This window comes from Rana temporaria, chromosome 2 (genome assembly GCF_905171775.1).
Source record: "Rana temporaria chromosome 2, aRanTem1.1, whole genome shotgun sequence".
Lineage (NCBI taxonomy): Eukaryota > Metazoa > Chordata > Amphibia > Anura > Ranidae > Rana > Rana temporaria.
The window spans coordinates 374,685,666-374,709,528 of NC_053490.1; the positions used below are offsets into that span (position 1 = coordinate 374,685,666).

Below are 23,863 nucleotides of genomic sequence, written 5' to 3' on the forward strand. Positions count from 1 at the left end.
ATCCCTTTTATAGGGATACACATTCGATGATGTCACACCTACAGCCACACCCCCCTACAGTTAGAAACACACATGAGGTCACACATAACCCCATTAGCGCCCCCCTAGTGGTTAACTCCCAAACTGCAATTGTCATTTTCACAGAAAACAATTACATTTTAAATGCATTTTTTGCTGTGAAAATGACAATGGTCCCAAAAATGTGTCAAAATTGTCCGAAGTGTCCGCCATAATGTCGCAGTCACGAAAAAAATCACTGATCGCCGCTATTAATAGTAAAAAAAAAAAAATTACTAAAAATGCAATAAAACTATCCCCTATTTTGTAAATGCTATAAATTTTGCGCAAACCAATCAATAAACGCATTATTGAGATTTTTTTTTACCAAAAATAGGTAGAAGAATACGTATCGGCCTAAACTGAGGAAAAAAATAGTTTTTTTATATATTTTTGGGGGATATTTATTTATTTATTTATTATAGCAAGTAAACCTTGTGCAAGGAAGGAACCTTGTGCAAGTGAGTAAATTAGATACCATGACAGCTCAACGACCCACAGGAGAACAAACCTTGTGACTTATGGTTGTGGTACTTCTTCAGCTACAGCTCCTGAGCATTATACAATAGCTCACATGAAAGTCGGGATAGGCCTCCTTGAGCAATGGGAAGTTGCAAAGTGGAAATGGCCAAAAGTGGGGGCCTGCCATTCCACACAAAGGAAGATATGATACCGTTCAGTGTGGCAAAAAATGAGCCGGGGGGGGGGGGGGGTATTAGCGGGGAGTAGCAAAAAAGTATAGGAATTTAAGCAGGTAGATCGTTTTAACCAGGTTCACCCTACTCACTGGTGAAAGAGGGAGATATCTCCAAGCCGTGCATTTCTGTTAGAAAGTCTTCAGTAGTGGCATGAGATTTAATGCTACATATGAGTACAGAGGCGCTCTAATCATTATCCTTAGGTATTTAAACTCTGAAGTCCAGTTTAAGGGGGTACTCATTAAGGGGTGAAGACCCAACGCGAGCGAGAAGAGGAGTGACTTTCCCCAGTTGACCCTAATGCCAGAAAATGAGCCAAACACATCCACAATATGGAGAGCCGGTGGGAGGGAGGAAATGTCTTTAAGGAATAGGAGGGTGTCATCAGCATATAAGGATATTTTGTTTGTGACCACCCCTACTCGAATGCCCTCAATTGAGGGGGCTGCTCTAATGCGGGCCGCCATGGGTTCCATGGCTAATGCAAACAGGCCAGGGGAGAGTGGGCATCCCTGCCTAGTGCCTCTGGACAGGGGGAATGGAGGCGACAGCGAGTTATTCGTGCGAATACGAGCCGTGGGTTGTGATAAAGCAGTTGAACCCATCTAATAAAACAGGGGCCAAACCAGCGTCTAGGGAGGCTACCACCCCCAGACCGTCCCGGTCCGCCCTGGAGAGATGTGTAAGGAGCCGCCGGATTTTGTTATCAGTCCCCCGTACTGGCATGAATCCGGATTAATCTGCGTGTACCAAGGCAGTGATCACAGCATTCAAGTGCCCGGCTAATATCTTGGCATCAACATTTAGAAGAGATATCGGCCGGTATGAGGAGCATTGCCTGGCTTGAGAATGACTACGATAACCGCTTCAGCCATGGTCGGGGAAGACAATCCTCCACTGCCTTTTTTAGCATGAGTCTAAATATGGGGAGCAGTTCCTCTACATACGTCTTAAAGAGTTCAGTAGGGATGCCGTCCGGGCCCGGTGTCATACCGTTTTGCAGGGAGGCCACTGCCCGCTGAATCTCCTCTAACGTTAAAGTAGCGTCTAATGCTTTTCTGTAGGCGGACGTCAAACAAAACAGCTCCATCTCCTCCAGGTATGTCGTGAGCTTCCCATCCGTGTACAGCTCCCGGTAGAAAGAAGCAAATCGTCCATAAATGGCTGTAGGGTCTGTCAGCAGCAACCCATCAGAGTCAGCTATAGCCGATATTGTCACAGGTGAGGAGCTCTCCCTCGCCAACCAAGTCAGCATACTATCCGTCTTCTCCCCATGCTCAGATATACGTTGGGATTGGTGTAGAAATTTAGTTTTGGTAGCAAATGTTCGAGCAGGAGAACATCTCTTAATGTGGCCTGAAAGTCAGAATATACCCTGGGATCCCTGGGATCCCTGGTAGGGGAGTAAGCCGCCTCAAGTGTAGCCACCTTCGTCTCAGCCCTCTGTATAACCTCTCTCATGTTCTTTCGAATTCTACTGATATGTGACTGCAGGCTGCCCCTAGAGAAGGCCTTGAACGAATCCCAAGACGTGGTCAAGGGTATAGATGGGTCAAGGTCCAGACAGTATTGTATCACCCTAGATCCGTATGGCTCAGAGATCCTAGAGTCGTACAGACAAAATCTGGACAGTCTCCATAAACCCTCCCCCCGGTGTTGTGGACACACTGAGCTTCAACATCAGAGGAGCATGATCCGAAATCCCCTGGGGAAGAATGGAGATGTCCCAAATCCTAGGGAGGACAGACCCCCCCCATAAGTGAGGTCTATGCATGAGAACGTTCTTATGAGGCTGAGTGACATGTGTAGGCTCGCTGGTGAAGATAACGCCACCTCCACACATCAGTCAAGCTGGAGGCATCCGCCCAGGAGAACAGGTCCTAAAGCGGACCCGTTGCCCCGGAGAGTCTGTCCAATCCAGGATCCGGGACCAAATTAAAGTCACCCATTATTACCACATTTTCTGTACCAAATACAGCAATCTTAGAAATTAGCTGGTTGAGTAGTCTCACGGAGCCCGGGGGGGGGAGGGGGGGTAGAGACCCCCCAACTCCAGCCTATCTATCACAGCATGCAATATGACAAATCTCACGTCTGGGTCCAGCTCCAGCAGCTTAAAAGGCAGGGATTTGTGAACTAAAATGCTAACCCCCCTGGAATAGTTGGTATATGTGGACACACCCCACATATAAAAATGATTTTAGTATGCAAATTAGGCAATTTAACTCACACATGCTGGTGCTATTTGTGGGCATGGACCCCTGGTCATGAAGGGGTTAATTTAGTCCATCATCATTGATCACACAGGCTCTGTGGTCTTCCTTCTAGTGCTAATCACAGTTTTAAATAATTTATACTATAAGTGTGCATCCTGTAATCTGAGGCCAGAAATTAGCTCCAAGAGCAATATTTCAGGTTATTTAAGTTACTTTTCATTTTTTTGTATGCCCATGTGAGCTATATGTTTTTGTAATGACAACTTTAACACAGAGCTGTCACTTTCAGAGCATGAATGCTTCCCTTGAACTGCTTGCTGTTCATCAAACACGAAAATGTTTTGGCAATTGTTTAAACTAGTAATCTCTATCTAAGCGCTATACTTCCCATGCTACTATCACCACACCAATGATATTATACATATCTCCATCATATGTACATATGTGCAATAAATGCAAATGAAATCATCTTAAAGTCCCCAGAAAAATCTCAAAAATATTATAGTAACGTGAAAAGGATAGCGCTGTGATAGAGATTAATATGTGTTTTTGTAGTCTAAGAAAAATAGTATATAAATAATATACATCTCAAGTCTTTATTCTTGTACACTGTATGACATACTGTATTTATTCATTGCAACTTCTGAATGTGTGCTACTAATTATATGCTAATCTATGAAGTGTACCTGTTTTCACCATTTAAAATGAGAATTTAACTTGTGGAATTTAAAAAGCTTATCGGATGGAGAGATGATGGAACTCTTATACCCTAGTTAACCCAAGAGAAATATATCAAAATAAAGCAATCAAACATCCCTGAAAAGTTGGATGGCCTGATAAATGTTAGCAATTAGGGCTGCCTTACACTTGACTGTTTCACCATTTAAGTTAATAAATGAATGAACTTTGTCCCATTTAATTACTCAGTACTGTCAAGAGAATTTGGAATTCATGTGGAATGTGAAACAGTCTTGTGAATTTCACCCGCTGATGGTTTAACAAGTGTGTCTGAAAGGAGACAGTGACAAAGAAAATGATGCTGGTGACAGAGACAGGGAGCGATAGCTCTAGAAAAACATTCAAACACATTAATAGTTAAATAGGACAGAAGATGGATTTGTGGTTAAACAGATTTACATTCATTTACAATGACAAGCCATTCCAATCATAATTACCATGTTAGAGATGCTCTCTCCTTCTTCTTCTTGAATCCTTCGAACTGGCTTCAGAAGTTGTTGAAGATGTTTGTTATGCCGCGCCAGCTACAATATAACAACAAGTGGATTGTGCATTAAAAAAGCAAAAAAGCTGACATACTGTGCTAGAACGTTAACATTGATGAGATGTCACAGAAAAATGCAATACGCCACTAACTGCATGTATACAAACTTGCCATTACCACTGTTAAAGGGAGATAAAAAGTGGGTTTCTACAGCTATTTAAAGAAGAAGTAAAGCCTGCCAATTAAAAGCATAATGGGCTAGTATGCACCTGCAAACGAATCCAGCACTGTCCCCTGTACAGGCTGCATCCATCTTCTCACCCCTCTTCCTTCTGGGGCCGGGGACTCCGGCTCTGTGATTCGCCGGAGCCGCGTGATGTCACTCCCGGAAACGGGACACGCGGGAGCTGCCGGAAACGGCACAGTCCAACTGAAGCAACGGCACATGCAGATACAGGGGGGATATCTCCAAAACCAGGATAGCTACAGGTAAGCCTTATTATAGGCTTACCTGTAGCAAAAGGTGTTATGTAAGGGTTTACAACCACTTTAAAGGAAAACTCCAACCAAGAACCTCCCTTCTGGGAGGGATACTTGTCTATATCTTATATACAGTGTATGATTATATTTGTAAATTGTTACCAATTAAACTCTGCCTATGTTTATTCCTGTACAGGATTTTAGAATTGTATTTAACCCTTTATGTTCCTGAAGAAGCGTTACTAAACGCGAAACATGTTGAATATAGCCCGGTTCTAGTGTGAGCCCACTTATCCCCCTACAACTACAGCCTTGTGTTTACTATCAGTGTTCTGGTGATGCTCTTTACTAGGCTGAATAATTGGTAATGAGAATACTTTGGGGGCTCCCTACCTATTTTTGGGAGTGTGGGTACACTCACACACTAGTCCAGGCCATTCTAGATATGTTTTATTTGGCTTTAAAGGGGTTGTAAAGGTTTGTTTTTTATTTTCTAAATAGGTTAGTTTAAGCATTGTTGGTTCACTTACCCTTTCCTTTCATTTCCCTTCTAATTTTTTTTTCTTTGTTTTCTTTGTCTGAATTTCTCACTTCCTGTTTCTCCTCAGTAAGCTGTTCTAAATGACTTTCCACTGCTCGGATGATGGTGGAAAGCTTACTGAGGAGAAACAGGAAGTAAGAAATTCAAACAAAGAAAAAAAAACATTTAGAAGGGAAATCGAAGGAAACGGTAAGTGAACCAACAATGCACTAGCTTAAAGGAACTAATAAAAAAAATAAAAAAACGAACCTCTACAACCCCTTTAATGATTTTGTCAATAAAATACTATGTTTAAATATATGATTTTGTTTCTTTATTTTTGATACAGTGTCCTGCGACTGCAATTTTTCTCCTATGTACCAACTATACCTCTATTGTTAGATTAACTTGGGTGTCTAGAAACCGAATACGGTTTTATAACCTGAGAGAACATTACTATAGACCCATAGACATGAGACCACTGTTTGGTAGAAGATGTTCAGCCCACATAACTGCCCTCTGATGTCTGTGGGTACCCCTAGTTGTATTTAATGATCATGTTGTGTTCATCAAACAAGTTACCTGTTACAAAATTAGGGAAAAGTGTTACATACATTTTTATTATTTTACATGGAATTATTTCCATAGCACTGTATGAAACATTTAAAAATTCAGGGCTGGTGAAGAAAAACAGCTCACATAAAGTACCAATATCAACTAAGTCTTGCAGCCATATATGTTGGAGCTGAGAAAGACAAAAATCATATAACAAAGGCGCAGATACCATAAAGGCTGAAGTGAATCACAGCCATGGGAATTTGGAGAATGTGCAATAATGCTCCAATCCCTGTTTAAAACTCGACAACTCTGTGAAGTGGTGGATTTCCTGGGGAGCAGTTAAATCTGACACTTCCCTGTGACTGTCAGAAGTTGTTAGTCCAGGCCAGTAATGCAGTTTTTTTTTTTCAAGTCTGGTTGAGCAAATGACAGTGGTGTTGTGAAGACCCCATGTGCTGGCCTTGTGAACCTTGAGTTCAGATCCTTCTGGTTGGTGGAAGCACAGCCAGGGTTTTTTTTTTTATGTAAAATATATAGAGAGAAAATATAAAAAAATATACAGTGCCTTGCAAAAGTATTCACCCCTTGGCATTTTTTGTGTTTTGTTGCCACACAGCCTGGAAATTAACATGGATTGTTTGAGGATTTGCATCATTTAACTTACAGAACATGTCCATAACTTTGAAGATTTTTTTTTTTATTGTGAGCAAACAACAAAGAGGACAAAATAACAAAAAAAGTCAATGTGCATAACTATTCACCCCCCTAAAGTCAATACTTTGTAGAGCCACCTTTTGCGGCTATCACAGCTCCAAGTTGCTTTGGATAAGTCTCTATGAGCTTGCCACATCTTACCACTGAGATTTTTGCCCATTCCTCCTTGCAAAATTGCTCCAGCTCCTTCAAGTTGGATGGTTTGAGCTTGTGACCAGCAATCTTTAAGTCTAGCCACAGATTTTCTATTGGATTGAGGTCTGGGCTTTGACTAGGCCATTCCAACACATTTACATGTTTCCCCTTAAACCACTCAAGTGTTGCTTTAGCAATGTGTTTGTGTGTGATTTGAGGCTAGGATGGAGGTTCACCTACCAGCAGGACAATGACCCCAGAGTGGTACAGGTTTTGCTCAAGAATTTCCCTGTGTTTAGCACCATCCATCTTTCCCTCAACGTTGACCAGTTTCCCAGTCCTGACTGCTGAAAAACATCTCCACAGCATGATGCTGCCACCACCATGTTTCACTGTGGGGATGGTGTTCTTTGGGTCAGGTGATGTGTTGGATTTGAGCCAGACAGCGTTTTCTTTGATGGCAAAAAAGTTCAATTTTAGTCTCATCAGACCAGAGCACCTTCCTCCATACATTTTGGGAGTCTCCCACATCCTTTTTCGCAAACTCAAAACGTGCCATTTTGTTTTTTGCTGAAAGTAATGGCTTTCTTCTGGCCACTCTGCCAAAAAGTCCAACTCTATGGAGCGTACAGCGTATTGTCGTACTATGTACAGATACTCCAGTCTTTGCTGTGGAACTCTGCAGCTCCTCCAGGGTTACCTTAGGTCTCTGTGCTGCCTCTATGATTAATGCCCTCCTTGCCCGGTCCGTGAGTTTTGGTGTGCGGTCGTCTTTTCATTTGGTTAAGATAGATTTGCTGTTGCTCCTAGGGTTCATCTAAGATTTTGATATTTTTTATAACCTAACCCTGACTTGTACTTCTCAACAACATTGTCCCTTACTTGTTTGGAGAGTTACTTGGTCCTTATGGCAGTGTTTAGTTAGTGGTGCCTCTTGCTTAGGGGTTTCAACCTCCGGGACCTTTCAAAAAGGTATGTATATGTAATGACAGATCATATGACAGTTAGACTGCACGCAGATGGACATAATTTCACTAATTATGTGACTTCTGAAGGAAATTGGTTGCACCAGAGCTTTTCATAAGAAAGCGGTTGAATACAGACGCACATGCCAATTCATATTAATATCAGTTTTTTATTTCAGAAAAATATGTTTTATGTATATATTTTTCTAATTTTACTTCATCAACTTGAACTATTGTGTTCTGATCCATCACATAAAAAAAAAAAAAAATAGGAGTGTCTCCCCGCAGAGATGTAGTCCCAAGCGAGGGGGCGAGCACGCTGACTAACCCCCAGCCAGAACGACTCGGATGATGGGGGCAAGCTTACTGAGAGGAAACAAGTGAGAAATTCAGACAGAGGAAAAAAACATTTGAAAGGGAAATCGAAGGAAAATGTAAGTGAGCCAACAATGCACTAGCTTAAAGGAACCTATTTAGAAAATTAAAATGAACCTTTACAACCCCTTTAATGAATTCTGGTATCTTTAGTATTATATAAAATGTCTAAAATTCTAATTACTCCTTGTTAAAAAACAAAACAAAAAAAAAACCTATTAAGCTGACCTGTAGAGCAAGGATGTAAATATTATGTCCAACTTCCATGGGTGACACATCAGAACTGTCCCCTTCTTCTTCCTGTAGATAAGCTTTCTGCATGACATCCACCTGACAATTAAGCAAAAGCAAAACTCATCTTATGAGTGATTATGGGGAAAGCTAAAAGTAACAATCTACCAAAGAATTATGCTGTGTGCCAACATTACCAAAACGAGTAGCCATTTCATAAAATCATTGTGCCCCCATAACTAACTCACCAGTTCCTGGGGTCTTAGACTTATAAGTATTCTTTCTGCATTCTCGCTGTCATGACGACTTTCCATAAGAGCTAATAGCAGCTTTGAGGCATTGTCCTGTAATAAGTCAAGATTAAGCAGGATTTAACAAATGTAAATGAGGAACACCGACAAAAGCTTCTTAGGCAACATATTCAACATATCTTTGAGAGCTTGCAAAGGATGACCTGCATTCGAAAATATCATCTTTCTGTCTCCCAGTATAATGACATTCATTGGTGTCATAATGACAAAAAATCAAGGTAACCGTTGTTACATTAATGCAATTTTCTAGTCATTTTGTGCACAACAGCTTATTTTTATGCCATTATTACATTATAAAAGGATGCTCCTGTGGCCGTTATAAGGAGATCTTATTCTCCCTGTTTTATTTATATTATTATGGCTAATGGAAAAGTAGTTGCTGGAACACACTAAATTCTTAGGTGGACAAGAACTGAGTAGGGAATTATTACAGGTAGATGGCAGTTTGGATATCCAAGACTCAGAATACCAGGCTCCACTTATAACCAAATATGACCTTTTAGTCAAAGTGGGCAAAAGATGAATGTTTACATTAACCGCTTGCTGACCAGCTCACGAACATTTATGTTGGCAGAATGGCATGGCTGCGCAAAGCACCATATATATATATATATATATACACGTTGCTTTGAATTATGGTGGCGCGCATGCCCCCCCGCCTCGAGCTCAGTGACCGTGCCCGTGGGACCCGCGGACTCGATGTCCGCCGGTGTCCCGAGATCGTGTCTCGCAGCGACGGGGGGGGGGGGGTGCCTGTGTAAACAAGGCATCACCCATTTCTGCCGTGTGACAGGACACTGATCTTCTGCTCCCTGTCACTGGGAGCAGTGATCAGTGTCGTGTCACATGTAGCCCAGCCCCCACACAGTTAGAATCACTCCCTAGCACACACTTAACCCCTTCCTCGCCCCTACTGGTTAACCCCTTCCCTGCCAGTGTCATTTACACAGTAATCAGTGCATTTTTATAGAATTGATCGCTGTATAAATGACAATGGTCCCAAAATAGCGTCAAAAGTGTCCGATGCGTCTGGGGAGATTTTACTTCACATCTTGTCCCTGTAACGCTATACCTAAAATGGGTGCAAATGTCACCGAAAACAGGAAAGTGCAGACAACAATATGTTTGTTTTTGCTTTTTGTGTGTATTTCCCATATGTTAGGACTGGGTTCACCTGCTGGTGGCACCATGGTACTCTGGGCTGATTTCTGCAGTTCCAGTGTCCACCAAAATGTCTCCCAGAAGCCAACAGGTCTCAGTGATAAACTCCACCTGGTTTCAGCTGCTAGGTATCTATATAATATAAAGATATATGCTCCTACTAACACACCTTGCATCACTGTTTTGATAGCCATCCTTGCTGCCAGATGCTTGTTCCTGTTTATATGCTCTTGAGCTTATCTTGCATCCTGTACCCAGCTGCTTACTCCTGCTCTTGGTTCCTATGGCCAGTTTTGACCCCCCCGCCTTGAATCCATGGTATTCCTTGTTACCCTTGTCCTTCATTGAGTATATATTTTGTATGGAGGAACTTGACTGGCCTGCACAGGGTCCTTACCTCAACCCGATAATACACCTTTGGGATAAATTAGAGTGGAGACTGCGAGCCGGGCCCTCTCTTCCAACATCAGTGCCTGATTTCACAAATACATTTCTGGAAGAATGGTCAAACATTCCCATAGACACACTCCTAAACCTTGTGGACAGCCTTCCCAGAAGAGTAGAGCTGTTATAGCTGCAAAAGGTGGGCCAATGCAATATTGAACCCTACAGGCTAAGACTGGGATGCAATTAAAATTCCTGTGCGTGTAATGGCAGGTGTTCCAATACTTTTGACAATATAGTGTGTGTATATATATATATATATATATATATATATACACACACACATTGTAAAATATTCTGCTGTATGCTAGCTGTGCAGTCAGGAAACAACAGCAATATTTCTTCTATTTTCCCCAAGCCTAGGCAAACATGGTTGCAGGTGACAGCCACCTGCTTTGCGCAGTTCCAAAAAAAGGACCATTTACTTTTAAGTTCCAAAGCATAATGAATAACCTTTAGCCATTTTCTCCACCCTCTTTGCACAATATACTAATAAAGTATACAAGCTTGTGAAGTTAAATATAGTTGAGTTTATTTCTACTCCTCTACCTTATTTTCCTGTGAGCAAATATCAATAAAAATCGAAAAAGATAGCATGGAATTTTGTCTGTAAACAGGAGACTACAACTTAAATATTGCAAAAACAGGAGAAGTCACATTTAGGATTATGTAAGTTTTAATATACAGAAAGTCAAAAGCTAAAGGAAGTTGTACTGTCTCCAGTAATATACACAGTTTAGTTGATCTCCATACTGTACCTTGAGTTGTAAAACAAGGTCCATCCTATACCTACACAAAGGGCTGATGTCATTAAGTATTAGGGCTGTTATGATATCAATACCGTTGGAGTCATGTGTCACTATGCAGGACTGTAAAACAAAAAAGTCAAGAAATTATATATAATGTGGTACATAAGTTATTAGGAACATGAAAGACAAATAATAGTGTGAGTATTGGGCTAGCAATACAGTAGCTGATCTCTATACTGAGAAAATGACAGATTTGCTAATAAACTTTGTCTCACGACAGTCCAATTTTTTTGGGCATACATGATGTGAAAAGTTCTGTACTCTAGAAGAAAAAAGCATCCCAAAAAAGGACTTAAACTCACAAAGGAGGACATCTGTGTAGTTAAGTCAGTGTTTCTCAACCTTTTTTCAGTCAAAACACCCTTTAAAATTGTGCACCCCATTTAAAAAGGTTGCCCCATTCTAAAATGTAAAAAACTAAACAAATAATTTTACATAACTTGGCAACATTAGCAAAAAGGCAGGCTCGATCCAGTTGCTGGCTTGTTGGCAATTTGTGTGCAATTTTTAAGCATTTTGCCAAGGCACCCCTGAAGAACCCAGAAGGCACCTTCCTTACTTACTTAGTGCCACATAATGCTAGGACAGTAAAAAGGCCTAGTTGGAGAATGTCTAAGCACAATTTGTTTTGCTTAGTAATGAAATCCCTTAAGTATGCTGGAAAATCTTTGTCTGTTGAACCATTTTGTATTGGATATATATATATTTTAATGTATTATTCAAGTCTTCAAGCCTAAGCAACAGTCTAAGTATAAACACAAAATTCAGCACAAGGGACACAGCTTACAGTCAATAGGATGTGTTCCTAGTGCTGATACCTCTTCTGTTAGTTCAAATTATCACTCATCGATGCCCTCTCCCACCCCTGCAACCTTGTGGGTGCCGTCACAGGCTCTCATCAAGAGTGCCTGACTTGGTCTGCCCTTTCAGCCCAACTCTACCATTTATAGAAGCCAATACTGCAGCTTCAATGAACAGAAAGCAATCTATGAACGGAGGGAGTGGACTTTTAAATCATCTGTCTATCCTCCATGTATAGATTGTGTTTCATTCATTGAAGATGTAGTACGGCTTTTATGAATAGCAGAGCTGGGCAGAAAGGGCTGACATTCTTGACAAGAGCCAATGATAGCACCCACAGTTCTATTAACTCACCAGAAGATTAAAGTGGTGCGGATGGGGATGAATAGATGAGAATTTCAGCTAAGAGAAGAGGAATTAGCACACGTGAAACATACTACTGATTGTAACTTTTGTCTCTTGTGCTGGTTTTTGTGTTTTTTTTATTTTGACTGCACTTAGGCTTAGAGCCGGTTCACACAGGGGTGACTTGGGATCCGACTTAAAGTTGCACGGTTGAGAAAGTCAATGTAAGTGAATAGAGCCATCTTAATGAACACTACTGAAGTCGCTCCGACTTCAGAAAAGGTTCCTGTACTACTTCAATCCGACTTGTAGGCAACTTGTACCCATTGATTTCAATGGAAGTCGCCTCCAAGTCAGATCCCCTGTCTTAACTGAAGCAACAATACAGAAAGAGAAAATTGTTTTCTCAGGCAAACCCCTCCCTCCCACAGAGCTGATTTTTGCGCTGTGGTGCGCGTCAGGTCGTGTTCAGGTCACCTCGCAAAGTCGCGGCCAGAGTTGTGTCGCCCCTGTGTGAACCGGCTCTTAAATTCCTGCACTACCCAATTATTTTTGCCACAGTGTATTCCAATACTTGCTGGACTTAATTAATTTAATACCTGTGATTTGACCTAGTAAAAACTAGTCCAGACAGGTGGTACAGGAGGTAGAAATATGGCAACAGACTTCCTGGTGATACCACTATAACCACAGCAAGACAAAAAAAGAACCGAGTTAAAAAAAAGAAGAATGGGCTAATAATTCATTGCTCTCATGCGCTACCCTAGTAGTCATGTATGGCTCTGGTTCAAAGTCCAAGCATAATCAATATTTACACAGCAGCAGTGCATGTCTGTGTGTATAAGAGAAAAAAAGACTTCTTTGTAGTTTTACCTGTAACCTCTTACTTTTTTGGAAAGTGTATGACAAGCAAGGTATGTAGCAGAACTCCTGATACATAATGCAGCTCGTGCAGGGTTGCCTACCGCCCATTACTTTGCAGACAGATATTTTTGACTGTCTGTGATGTCTGAATTCACTTCCCGTAAAAGAAAGCTTTCTTTGCTCCCATCTTCAGCAAACAGCTGTCAAGTGTAGTGCCTCCACGCCACCCCAGCTAATTGCTGCCCTTCATAAATGTCCCAGGAGACTCTGGCATTAGAAGGTTGTTTCATGTAGCAAAGTGCCAGCCTGTTTACATTATTCTGAGGCAGAAGCATTAATGAAGTATTCTACAGCAATTCATGTTGGCTGCTCTGCTCAGCTTTATGAAATAAGTTGTGTGAAATGTTAAGCATAACATTTATAGTTATATAGTTATAGTGACTGTATGGTCATGGTATTGTAAAATCCTTATTCCTGATAAATCCAATCCATTTTCCTTAGCTTGGAAAGTAGAGAAAGGTAGAATAAAGGCCCGTACACATAATCGGATATTTTCCGATAAGAATTGTGTGATCACAGGCTGTTGTCAGAAAATCCGTCCATTTGTATGCTCCATCAGACAATTGTAAGATTTTCTGCCAACAATTGTTGGATAGCATGCTTTAAAATTTTCCGACAACAAATGTGTGTTGTCGGATTATCCGATCGTGTGTACAGAATTCCTTCGGACAAAAATCCAAAGTACAAACACGCCTGCTCAAAAGCAATGCTAACCATAACACAACATTAGCAGAAGTTGTCCAAAGGGTGGCGCTAAAGAGCTGAAAAAACACGTAGTTTCATGTTTGTTGGCCGACAATTCTTTGCCATTTGTATGGAAGACAAGTTCATGGCCAACGCCCTTCGGACAAAAGTCCTATGCCTTGTCTGCGGAAAATCCAATCATTTATAACAGGCTTTACAGCTGTCATTCTCAAAAATAGCTAGATGTACAGTAATCCAAGATCCAACATTTCCTCATTATTAATAATATGTGCTAACTTGTAAGCATAAAAGCAGGTTCTCACTGATAAACATAATAAGGTTTATTAGGTATGAACACTGTTCCTGAAAACATTAGTTACTCATAGAAACCAAATAAATCCATGATCTATTTTCCAAACCAGGCAAAAAATTACAGTTGTAAGCTAATTGCTTCCTATGTGATTAATTGTGATAATTTCACTAATGGGAGGAAAATCAAGATGAATTTGTGCATACAGGTACAGCTTTGGGGGTCAAATAACACCCCTTCATCAGGGCTGGAAACTGCAATTGTTTTGGATGTAAAGTGATTTTTAACCGGTTTGTTGGCAGTTGATTTAAGGGGCCCTAAGCCAGCTGCTGATATACTGTAGGTGTTGAAACCTAGTTTTATATGGTGACTTACTACTATAGCATTACATCTGCAAAGCAAAAAACATCAGATATTGTTCCCATGTATGTCTTCTCCCTTCTGTCGGATGTGCGTGATGGAAAAACAGTAGCCAACCAACTCCTGATCAGCACTCTCAGCCATTGGCAGAGAGCGCTGATCGGAGCGTTCTAGCAAAATAGGGGGGAGAGAGGCGCCCCCTGAAAGAACACAACAGCTCAGCGGGGGAGATCGCTGGACTGTAATTTTTTTTGAAGAATCAAAAACAAGTGGGACACAATCATGAAGTGGAATGAAATTTATTGGATATTTCAAACTTTTTTAACAAATAAAAAACTGAAAAATTAGGCGTGCAAAAATATTCAGCCCCTTTGCTTTCAGTGCAGCAAACTCTCTCCAGAAGTTCAGTGAGGATCTCTGAATGATCCAATGTTGACCTAAATGACTAATGATGATAAATAGAATCCACCTGTGTGTAATCAAGTCTCTGCATAAATGCACCTGCACTGTGATAGTCTCAGAGGTCCGTTTAAAGCGCAGAGAGCATCATGAAGAACAAGGAACACACCAGGCAGGTCCGAGATACTGTTGTGGAGAAGTTTAAAGCCGGATTTGGATACAAAAAGATTTCCCAAGCTTTAAACATCCCAAGGAGCACTGTGCAAGCCATAATATTGAAATGGAAGGAGTATCAGACCACTGCAAATCTACGAAGACCTGACCGTCCCTCTAAACTTTCAGCTCATACAAGGAGAAGACTGATCAGAGATGCAGCCAAGAGGCCCATGATCACTCTGGATGAACTGCAGAGATCTACAGCTGAGGTGGGAGACTCTGTCCATAGGACAACAATCAGTCGTATACTGCACAAATCTGGCCTTTATGGAAGAGTGGCAAGAAAAAAGCCATTTCTTAAAGATATCCATAAAACGTGTCGTTTAAAGTTTGCCACAAGCCACCTGGGAGACACACCAAACATGTGGAAGAAGGTGCTCTGGTCAGATGAAACCAAAATCGAACTTTTTGCCAACAATGCAAAACGTTATGTTTGGCGTAAAAGCAACACAGCTCATCACCCTGAACACACCATCCCCACTGTCAAACATGGTGGTGGCAGCATCATGGTTTGGGCCTGCTTTTCTTCAGCAGGGACAGGGAAGATGGTTAAAATTGATGGGAAGATGGATGGAGCCAAATACAGGACCATTCTGGAAGAAAACCTGATGGACTGGGACAGAAATTTGTCTTCCAACAAGACAATGATCCAAAACATAAAGCAAAATCTACAATGGAATGGTTCACAAATAAACATATCCAGGTGTTAGAATGGCCAAGTCAAAGTCCAGACCTGAATCCAATCGAGAATCTGTGGAAAGAACTGAAAACTGCTGTTCACAAACGCTCTCCATCCAACCTCACTGAGCTCGAGCGGTTTTGCAAGGAGGAATGGGCAAACATTTCAGTCTCTCGATGTGCAAAACTGATAGAGACATACCCCATGCGACTTACAGCTGTAATCGCAGCAAAAGGTGGCGCTACAAAGTATTAACTTAAGGGGGCTGAATAATTTTGCATGCCCAATTTTTCAGTTTTTTATTTGTTAAAAAAGTTTGAAATATCCAATACATTTCGTTCCACTTCATGATTGTGTCCCACTTGTTGATTCTTCAAAAAAATGAGTTTTATATATTTATGTTTGAAGCCTGAAATGTGGCAAAAGGTCGCAAAGTTCAAGGGGGCCGAATACTTTCGCAAGGCACTGTATATGAAAAACGATGTAAAAATTAAGCAGAGCTGCTTATCTGGAGTTATTTCACTATCACTTTGATCTATTTTACAACTTTCTACTCTTCTCTTGTGCCACCCAGATGAGTCAGCTTCCTACCAGTCTGTTCTAGATACAAAACTATTCTTAGGGTGACAATGACTCCGGTACTTCCTGTAAGATATGACTGAACATTTAACACATCATAAATGTGCAGTATTATTTTAATGCTAAAATATAAACACTAAAAAATTTAAAAGAGACCTAAAAGAAAAAATATGAACAGCAAATGAAAGAAGTAGTGTAAAACATATGAAAGTGTCCCAACAAAGAATGACTAGACTCTTCCTTTCAGTTAAAAAATATGTAGAATACGACTAGCTGCTACAGTAAACAGAAACAGTTCAAACCTCATAATCACATTCTCTCCCAGGGAGTTAAAAATATGAAAGTAAGAATGTTATTGGTTGGCACTGGCATTGAAAATGTTTTCCTACTGCTGCATTTATGTGGTGTTGGAAATATGGAAAATACAAGCTGACTTTTAGAAGTGAACAGCCTCATACGTGTTAATTACAATTCACAGACTGTAAGATGCTTCCTAAATTGTTGTGATGCCAAAATGCACATAAAGAGAATAACAAAAAAAGATCACGTGAATGCAGATTTTTACAAAGACAAAAGTTGTCATTTATGTTAAATTCAGTATTGACTTCCCTGACATGCTTATTCAAAGCAAGTAACCAAACTGTAGTAAGCATACCGAAAAAAAAAAACAATATGGACCAGAAAATTCCCAGCACCAAAGAATTATGGAAAGTCAAAAAAATATATAACAGATATATAGTTGTAACAGCATCAGACTTATTACTACTGTGCCCCATTTATAAGACCAACACTATATTATTAATATCCTAGTTATGAGATCTTGTACTAACACTTGACCAGGGTGTGAGAAGGGCAGCGTTTGAGTTGCCTAGCAGTACAGCACAAAGAAGCATACAGAGTTATACTCAATACTTCATCAGATGTTAATATATGAAAGGAAGACTGTGGTTGGTTAATATTCAAATGCATAAAAAATCAATAGCTTTTACAGACATTTAATTTTTCTTCTTGGATTTTATGTATAACCTGATTCAACCTGCATTTTTTATGGGCTATCTGTAAATTTCTGGATACTAGGCAACCTGATACCACCCTTTGTCTTCCTAAGATCTGAAGACAGGAACAGCTAGAGTGCAGGCAGCATTGCTGATATACTGTACACCAGTGCCTACTGCCGGGAAGTTCAGACAAAGTTCACATCAATAGGAGCTGCATTGACTTTTGTTGGTCATTTATCTTTTTTCTTTGTAAACCTACAGTAGTAATTCCACATTTCTAGTCTACCCTATATCAGTACAGTATATAAAAAGGTATATAAAAAGGATACAAGTTTAAAAACACAATTTTGACTTACCAGTAAACTCCATATTTTGGCGTATATCTTGGAGCCATAGCCGCCGGCAGTGATAGCAGAAAAAAAATAACCCAACAGGCTGGTTGCACTGTAGTTAATCAATTGATTGACCTCATTACAACCAGCCTGTCCATAGACATACCAAAATTCGGCCGGCCTTACAGGTTTTAGTCAAACATGCAGTTCTCTGCCCTTGCTACAACAGGGGCTACCTACTAATCTTATCAGTTAACCACTTAAGACCCGGACCATTATGCAGGTTAAGGACCTTGCCCCTTTTTACGATTCGGCACTGCGTCGCTTTAACTGACAATTGCGCAGTCGTGCGACGTGGCTTTCAAACAAAATTGGCGCCCCTTTTTTCACACAAATAGAGCTTTCTTTTGGTGGTATTTGATCACCTCTGCGGTTTTAATTTTTTGCGCTATAAACAAAAATAAAGCAACAATTTTGAAAAAAATGCAATATTTTTAACTTTTTGCTATAATAAATATCCCCAAAAAATATTTTTTTTCCTTAGTTTAGGCCGATACGTATTCTTCTGCCTATTTTTGGTAAAAAAAATTGCAATAAGCGTTTAACGATTGGTTTGCACATAATTTATAGTGTTTACAAAATAGGGGATAGTTTTATGGCATTTTTATTAATAATTAATTTTTTACCACTAATAGCGGCGATCAGCGTGACTGTGACATTATGGCGGACACATCGGACAATTTTGACACATTTTTGGGACCATTGTCATTTTCACAGTGAAAAGTGCTGTAAAAATGCACTGATTACTGTGAAAATGACAATTGCAGTTTAGGAGTTAACCACTAGGGGGGCGCTGTAGGGGTTAAGTGTGACCTCATATGTGTTTCTAACTGTAGGAGGGCGGGGCTGGATGTGTGACATCAGTGATCGTCTTTCCCTATATCAGGGAACAGACTGACACTGCCACAATGAAGAACGGGGAAGGTGTGTTTACACACACCTCTCCCCATTCTTCAGCTCCTGTGACCGATCGCGGGACACCGGTGGCGCGCGACCCACGGCTGGGCACTTAAAGGGGACGTACCCTTACGTGATTGTGCCCAGCCGTGCCATTCTGCCGACATATATTGGCGTTAGGCGGTCCTTAAGTGGTTAAATATGAGAAAACACATTTTTCATTTTTTGTATTAGCTGAAAAACAGGGCAGTGGATTAACTCACAGCTACATTACTCTGATCTCACTTTAAAAAGAACAAAGAACCCAGTCTGATTTGGGAACATCTGGTCAAGAAGCAAGTTTAATGTAATTAAATAACGAGACTGTGATCCCAACTAGTAAACAGAGCAGTCTGAACTGATTATAACTGCATGTGTAGTGACCTTGAACATGTTTGAACCTGCAGGATCAGCAGCAACACTCTATGACATTCAGTTCATTGTGAGTCGCCATTTACCGTAGTTTGGCTGTGTTTTCTGTAGTGTGCCGAAAAAATGCGAAGTTTCAAAATTGAACGTTTCAATTTGAAATTTTTGGTAAAATTGCACAAAACACCAACAGAATGTTTTCAAATGCTTACTACAGCTTATGGGAATGACAGCCTGTCTCGTGTGCATGTGTTTGAGTGGCACAAAAGATTCAGTGAGGGACATGAGAATGAATTCCCAAAAGTTAAATCAGTGCTTAAAGGGACATGTTTTGAGTCAGTTGATGCTGTAAAGAAGAAATTGGCGGATGTGTTGAAACAGCTGACAGAAATGTATTTTCTCCATGCCTTCGACCAGTGGAAAACAAGACTGTGGCAATGCAAATGGGGACAAGCATTACATTTGTAATACATAAAAAAAAGGTGCGTCATTTAGTCAGTCTCGTTATTTAATAGACACACCTTATATGTTGTATGTTTGCACATCTTAGCAACACTTTGCATTTCAAGATGGTCAACCTTGTTTTTTTTTAGACCAAATATTTGTCTCTACAAAGGCTCTGCAGTTCCATAGCTCATCAGTTCTACAGCCAGGTAAAAAAAATATATACAGGAAGGCATGTCCTCTATATCACTGCTAAGGGCATTTTTTAAAATGTAAATCTAAAAAAGTTATAAATTAAAAAAAAAAAATATGGAAATTAAAATTAATTAAAACATATGAGATGTCATCTGTCTGTCTCTCCACTTCAGCCAATCATAGAATTCTTGTAATCATTTAGAAAACACAAAACTTCCTGTGGGTGGTTGAGTGGTGCTCAGCCAAATTTGACTTGGCTCCAGGAACAGTAAAAGGGAAGTGCCTGTACCACTGCAGAAACATACGTACCACTGCTGATCTTACATACAGTTTATACAGCGCTGATAGAGGTTGCATGGGATAGTAAATGACACAATTAGTTTGTCCTAGCTTGGCCAAACCTGGAGGTTACCTATTCTTACATGTCATAGTTGTATTTATTTATGAGGCTTTTTTTCTGGCCAGTAAATCTGTATTTTTTTCAATTTCCTTTAACAGGCCAAGATGTCCAGCAAAAGTGGCAGTTAGGGAGTTGAGACAAATCTTTTGACATTGGCAGCTGTCATTACAATGGTCAGCTTTTATTCACTTACATAAAACCTTAATCCCAATAGAAAAACATGTTGCTGTAGCTGCTTAAAAAAAAAAGTATTAGCTGGAGTTCAGCTTTAATTTGTTAGTTAAGTCTATCTAAATCTGCTAGCACATCTAATACTACCCTCTACCCAGACTGACAATGCTGCTGTCAAAAGGTGTCTCTGTTGCCCTTCTAGTGGAAGATAGTGGGGTTGATTTACTAAAACTGGAGAATGCAGCTGTTTATCGTAGCCAATCAGCTTCTAACTTCAGCTTGTTTAATTAAAAGCTTTGACAAGATTGGTTTCTATGCAGAGATGCACAAGATTTTGCGCTCTCTAGTTATAATAAATCAACCCCAGTGTGTTACTAGTGGGATCAGTAGCTGAAAATAAAATAAAATAAAAACGTAATATGTTTAATACTGCTTTAAAGTTGCTGTTTTTTTATTGCGTTATCATTTGGTAATAAAGGGTGTTAATAATAAAACAAGGCACAGTGTATCCCAAGATTTGCAACTCCCCATGCTTTGACTGTGTGACCTATTCAAATAAATATACAGTAAAACCTTGGATTGCAAGCATAATTTGTTACGGAAGCATGCTTGTAATCCAAAGCACTTGTATATTAAAGAAAATTATCCCTTAAGAAATAATGGAAACCCAAATGATTAATTCCACAACCATTTATTCATAAGTCCTTCAGTCTATAGTCCATATAAAAAGATTATAGCAATGTGATAATTTGTGTAACCATAAAACGTCCATCCACAAATGGCAGCCTCCTCAAGGAGATTAGAAGTAAAATCCAGCAGAAGCTACTGAGTATAAAATAGAAGAGAGGTGCCTCTAAGTGTAGCAATATGGTTACATTTAATGAAGGTACAACATTTAGCAACTCACATGGTTGATGATTAAAAGAGCCACATCTAAGTATGCAGGCATCTGGGGTAAAGCAATCCACATAGACCGTCGTCCTCAGCGGCGGCTCTCCCCGCTGTCAGTCTGCAATTGTGACCAGAAAGGTTAGCCTGCAGTAGAGCAATCTGAAAGCGAGGCTTGAACCACTCGTGGAAGGCACAACATCAATGGTGGAGCAGACGATGGTTTATGTGGACAGCTTTACCCCGGAATGCCTGCAAACTTAGATGTGCCTGTTTTAATCATCAACCATGTGAGTTTCTAAATGTTGTACCTTCATTAAATGTAACCATATTGCTACACTTAGAGGCGCCTCTCTTCTATTTTATACTCAGTTGTGACATGACGCTACTCTTATTTCAAGACTTTGCTTGTATATCAAGTCAAAATGTATTGAAAAAATTAGCTTGTCTTGCAAAACGCTCTCAAACCAAGTTACTCTCAAAACAAGGTTTTACTGTAGTGTGAAAAAGAGGAAGATTTCAGTGTTTACATTAAATTCAAACCTCAGCCCCTTTAGGGTTTGTGGTTTTAGAAAAAATCTGCACAATATTGTTTCTCTAACTGGCACAGATCCAGACCGATTTAAAAAAAGTAAAACGTGTTAAAATATTTAAAGTTACTGTTCATCTAAAAATATATGGATAAATAGGGGTTAATGTAGTAAAAGAGTGCTAACAAGAATATTTCTTTTTGACAATTTCAGTTAATCTGAGTCCTTTTTTAATTTCTCAAAGCAAGCTGCAGAAATGACAAGCAGAAAACTGCTGGTAGCTGTGAGCATTAATGAACTTTCTTGTTAGCACATTTTTCACTTAAGTCCCATATTGATAAATTGGTTGTAATAAACTATTCTATACAGAGCTCTTATACTTAAGTGCTAATTTTTATGTCAGGTTTTTAATGTGATTGTAGTTTGTTTTTTTTTATTATAAAAGTAACACACGTCATACTTACCTGCTCTGCTGCAGTGGATTTACACAGAGAAGCCCAGATCCTCCTCTTCTCAGGTCCCTCTTCTGTGCTCCTGGCCCCTCCCTCTTGTTGGGTACCCCCACAGCAAGCAGCTTGCTATAGGGGCACCCAAGCTGAGCTGCAGCTCCGTGTACATTCAGACACAGAGCTGCGGTTTGGCCCCTCCACCCTCTCTTTTGATTGGCTAAATTACTTTGATTGACAGCAATGGGAGCAAATGGCGCTGCTGCTGTGTCTCAGTCAAACAGGAGGGAGAGTCCCGGATGGCCGAGACACTCGTGGACATAGCTGGACAGAGAGATGGGGCTCTGGTAAGTATTAGGGGGTGCTGGGGCGGCTGCTGCACACAGAAGGCTTTTTATCTTAAGGTATAGAATGCCTTAAGATGAAAAACGTTCTGACTTTACAAACCCTCTAAGGAGATCTGTGTCCACATTAAGGAGATTGACCCTTTTTTCATTTTCCGATGACAGGGTGTCACAAGGATAGATAAAATACAAGCAACAGCAACAAAACCACACTTACGGTACTTAGTAGACCCAAGAGAGGTTAGAACATCAAACAAGCTATGACTAATTGTTCATTTCTGATTACCCAAATCAAAAGTTAATAACAAACTATAAAAGTGATATCCAATGTCACTAAGTAAATAAAAACGGTCTTAGTATGTATAGTTATTCTAAGGTTTCTATTCAAACTTATGCATTGTGTTATCAATATGAAAGATGATGGTAGTTATCTTTCATATAGTGTGAGTATGAGCAGATTTCACAAAAAAAACATAAGATCTGCCTGGCACAGCTTTAAATACTATGTACTACTGCACGCCACAGAGTCACAAGTGCATTGTTCCTGGAGTAGAGAGCACACTCCAATTATCAAAAAATGGTCACCATAAATTACACCATTCATTTGTTTTTACCACCAAAATTGTTGATCAGGACAATTGGGAAAATCATACTTGAAGGACTCGGAGTCTTTACCTGATTCTCGTGACAAGGTCCTTGGCAATATTCTGTGAGGGTTTCCAAGGTCTGAATAATAAGAGCCACATTTTTTTCATTGATGTAGAGACCCAAAAGGCCAAGTCCTCCTGTAGTGCTCCCACACATAATATCCAAGAACTGCAAGGTCTCACATACCAGGTTATAATTGGTCTTATTGCTTTGACTCCTCAAGTAATTCTGTTTAGATAAAAAATACAAAGAGCTGTAATATTCTGTTTTATTCATTAGGCAAAAAGATAATTTGCATACTGTTCTAAAAACTAGAAAAAAAAATGTCCTTTTATAGAGATGCTCCAAGAATGGTACATCTGTATTGACCAAGATACCCCAAGAAGGGGATTTTACCTGGTATGAAGGAGGGACAAACCAGTTGCTCTAGGATTTTAAATGGTGAGCACAAATGACAAACGATGAAAATGTAGCTAGGAAATCTACAGGGTTGGCTCTTTGCAACTGTGTGTAAAGACAATTGCTAAACATGTATTATTATGTATGTGTTATTAGCAAACTGTTCCCATAGGTGTTGCAGTGTTCTCTATTGAACGATAGTATTGACATAAGCATGTATCAGTATTCGTCATCCAACAGTGCAGCAGCAGCAGCATAGGTTAGCACTGATATAGACTATAACACAAAACATTTTTTGTCATAGAAGATTGTAAAAAAAATGTCAGTTATATTTTAATCCTTTACCATCCTAGTAGCAGATCTATGACGTGTCAAGCCTCGTACACACGGCCGAGGAACTCGACGTGCCAAACACATCGAGTTCCTCCGCCAGTTCAGCCCTGAAGCCGCCGAGGAGCTCGGCGGGACGAGAGCTCCCATAGAACAACGAGGAAATAGAGAACATGTTCT

The 23,863-nt window shown here is 40.1% G+C and overlaps 1 protein-coding gene across 1 annotated transcript in view; it reads right to left on the reverse strand.

Annotated features, from left to right (window-relative positions):
* The window catches only part of ITPR3 (inositol 1,4,5-trisphosphate receptor type 3), a 385,035-nt gene that overhangs the window by 88,517 nt on the left and 272,655 nt on the right, over window positions 1-23,863 (reverse strand). The window contains 5 exon segments of the mRNA XM_040339415.1: window positions 4,147-4,233; window positions 8,169-8,270; window positions 8,420-8,515; window positions 10,846-10,956; window positions 22,982-23,182. Coding sequence (XP_040195349.1) covers window positions 4,147-4,233; window positions 8,169-8,270; window positions 8,420-8,515; window positions 10,846-10,956; window positions 22,982-23,182 — 597 coding nt within the window.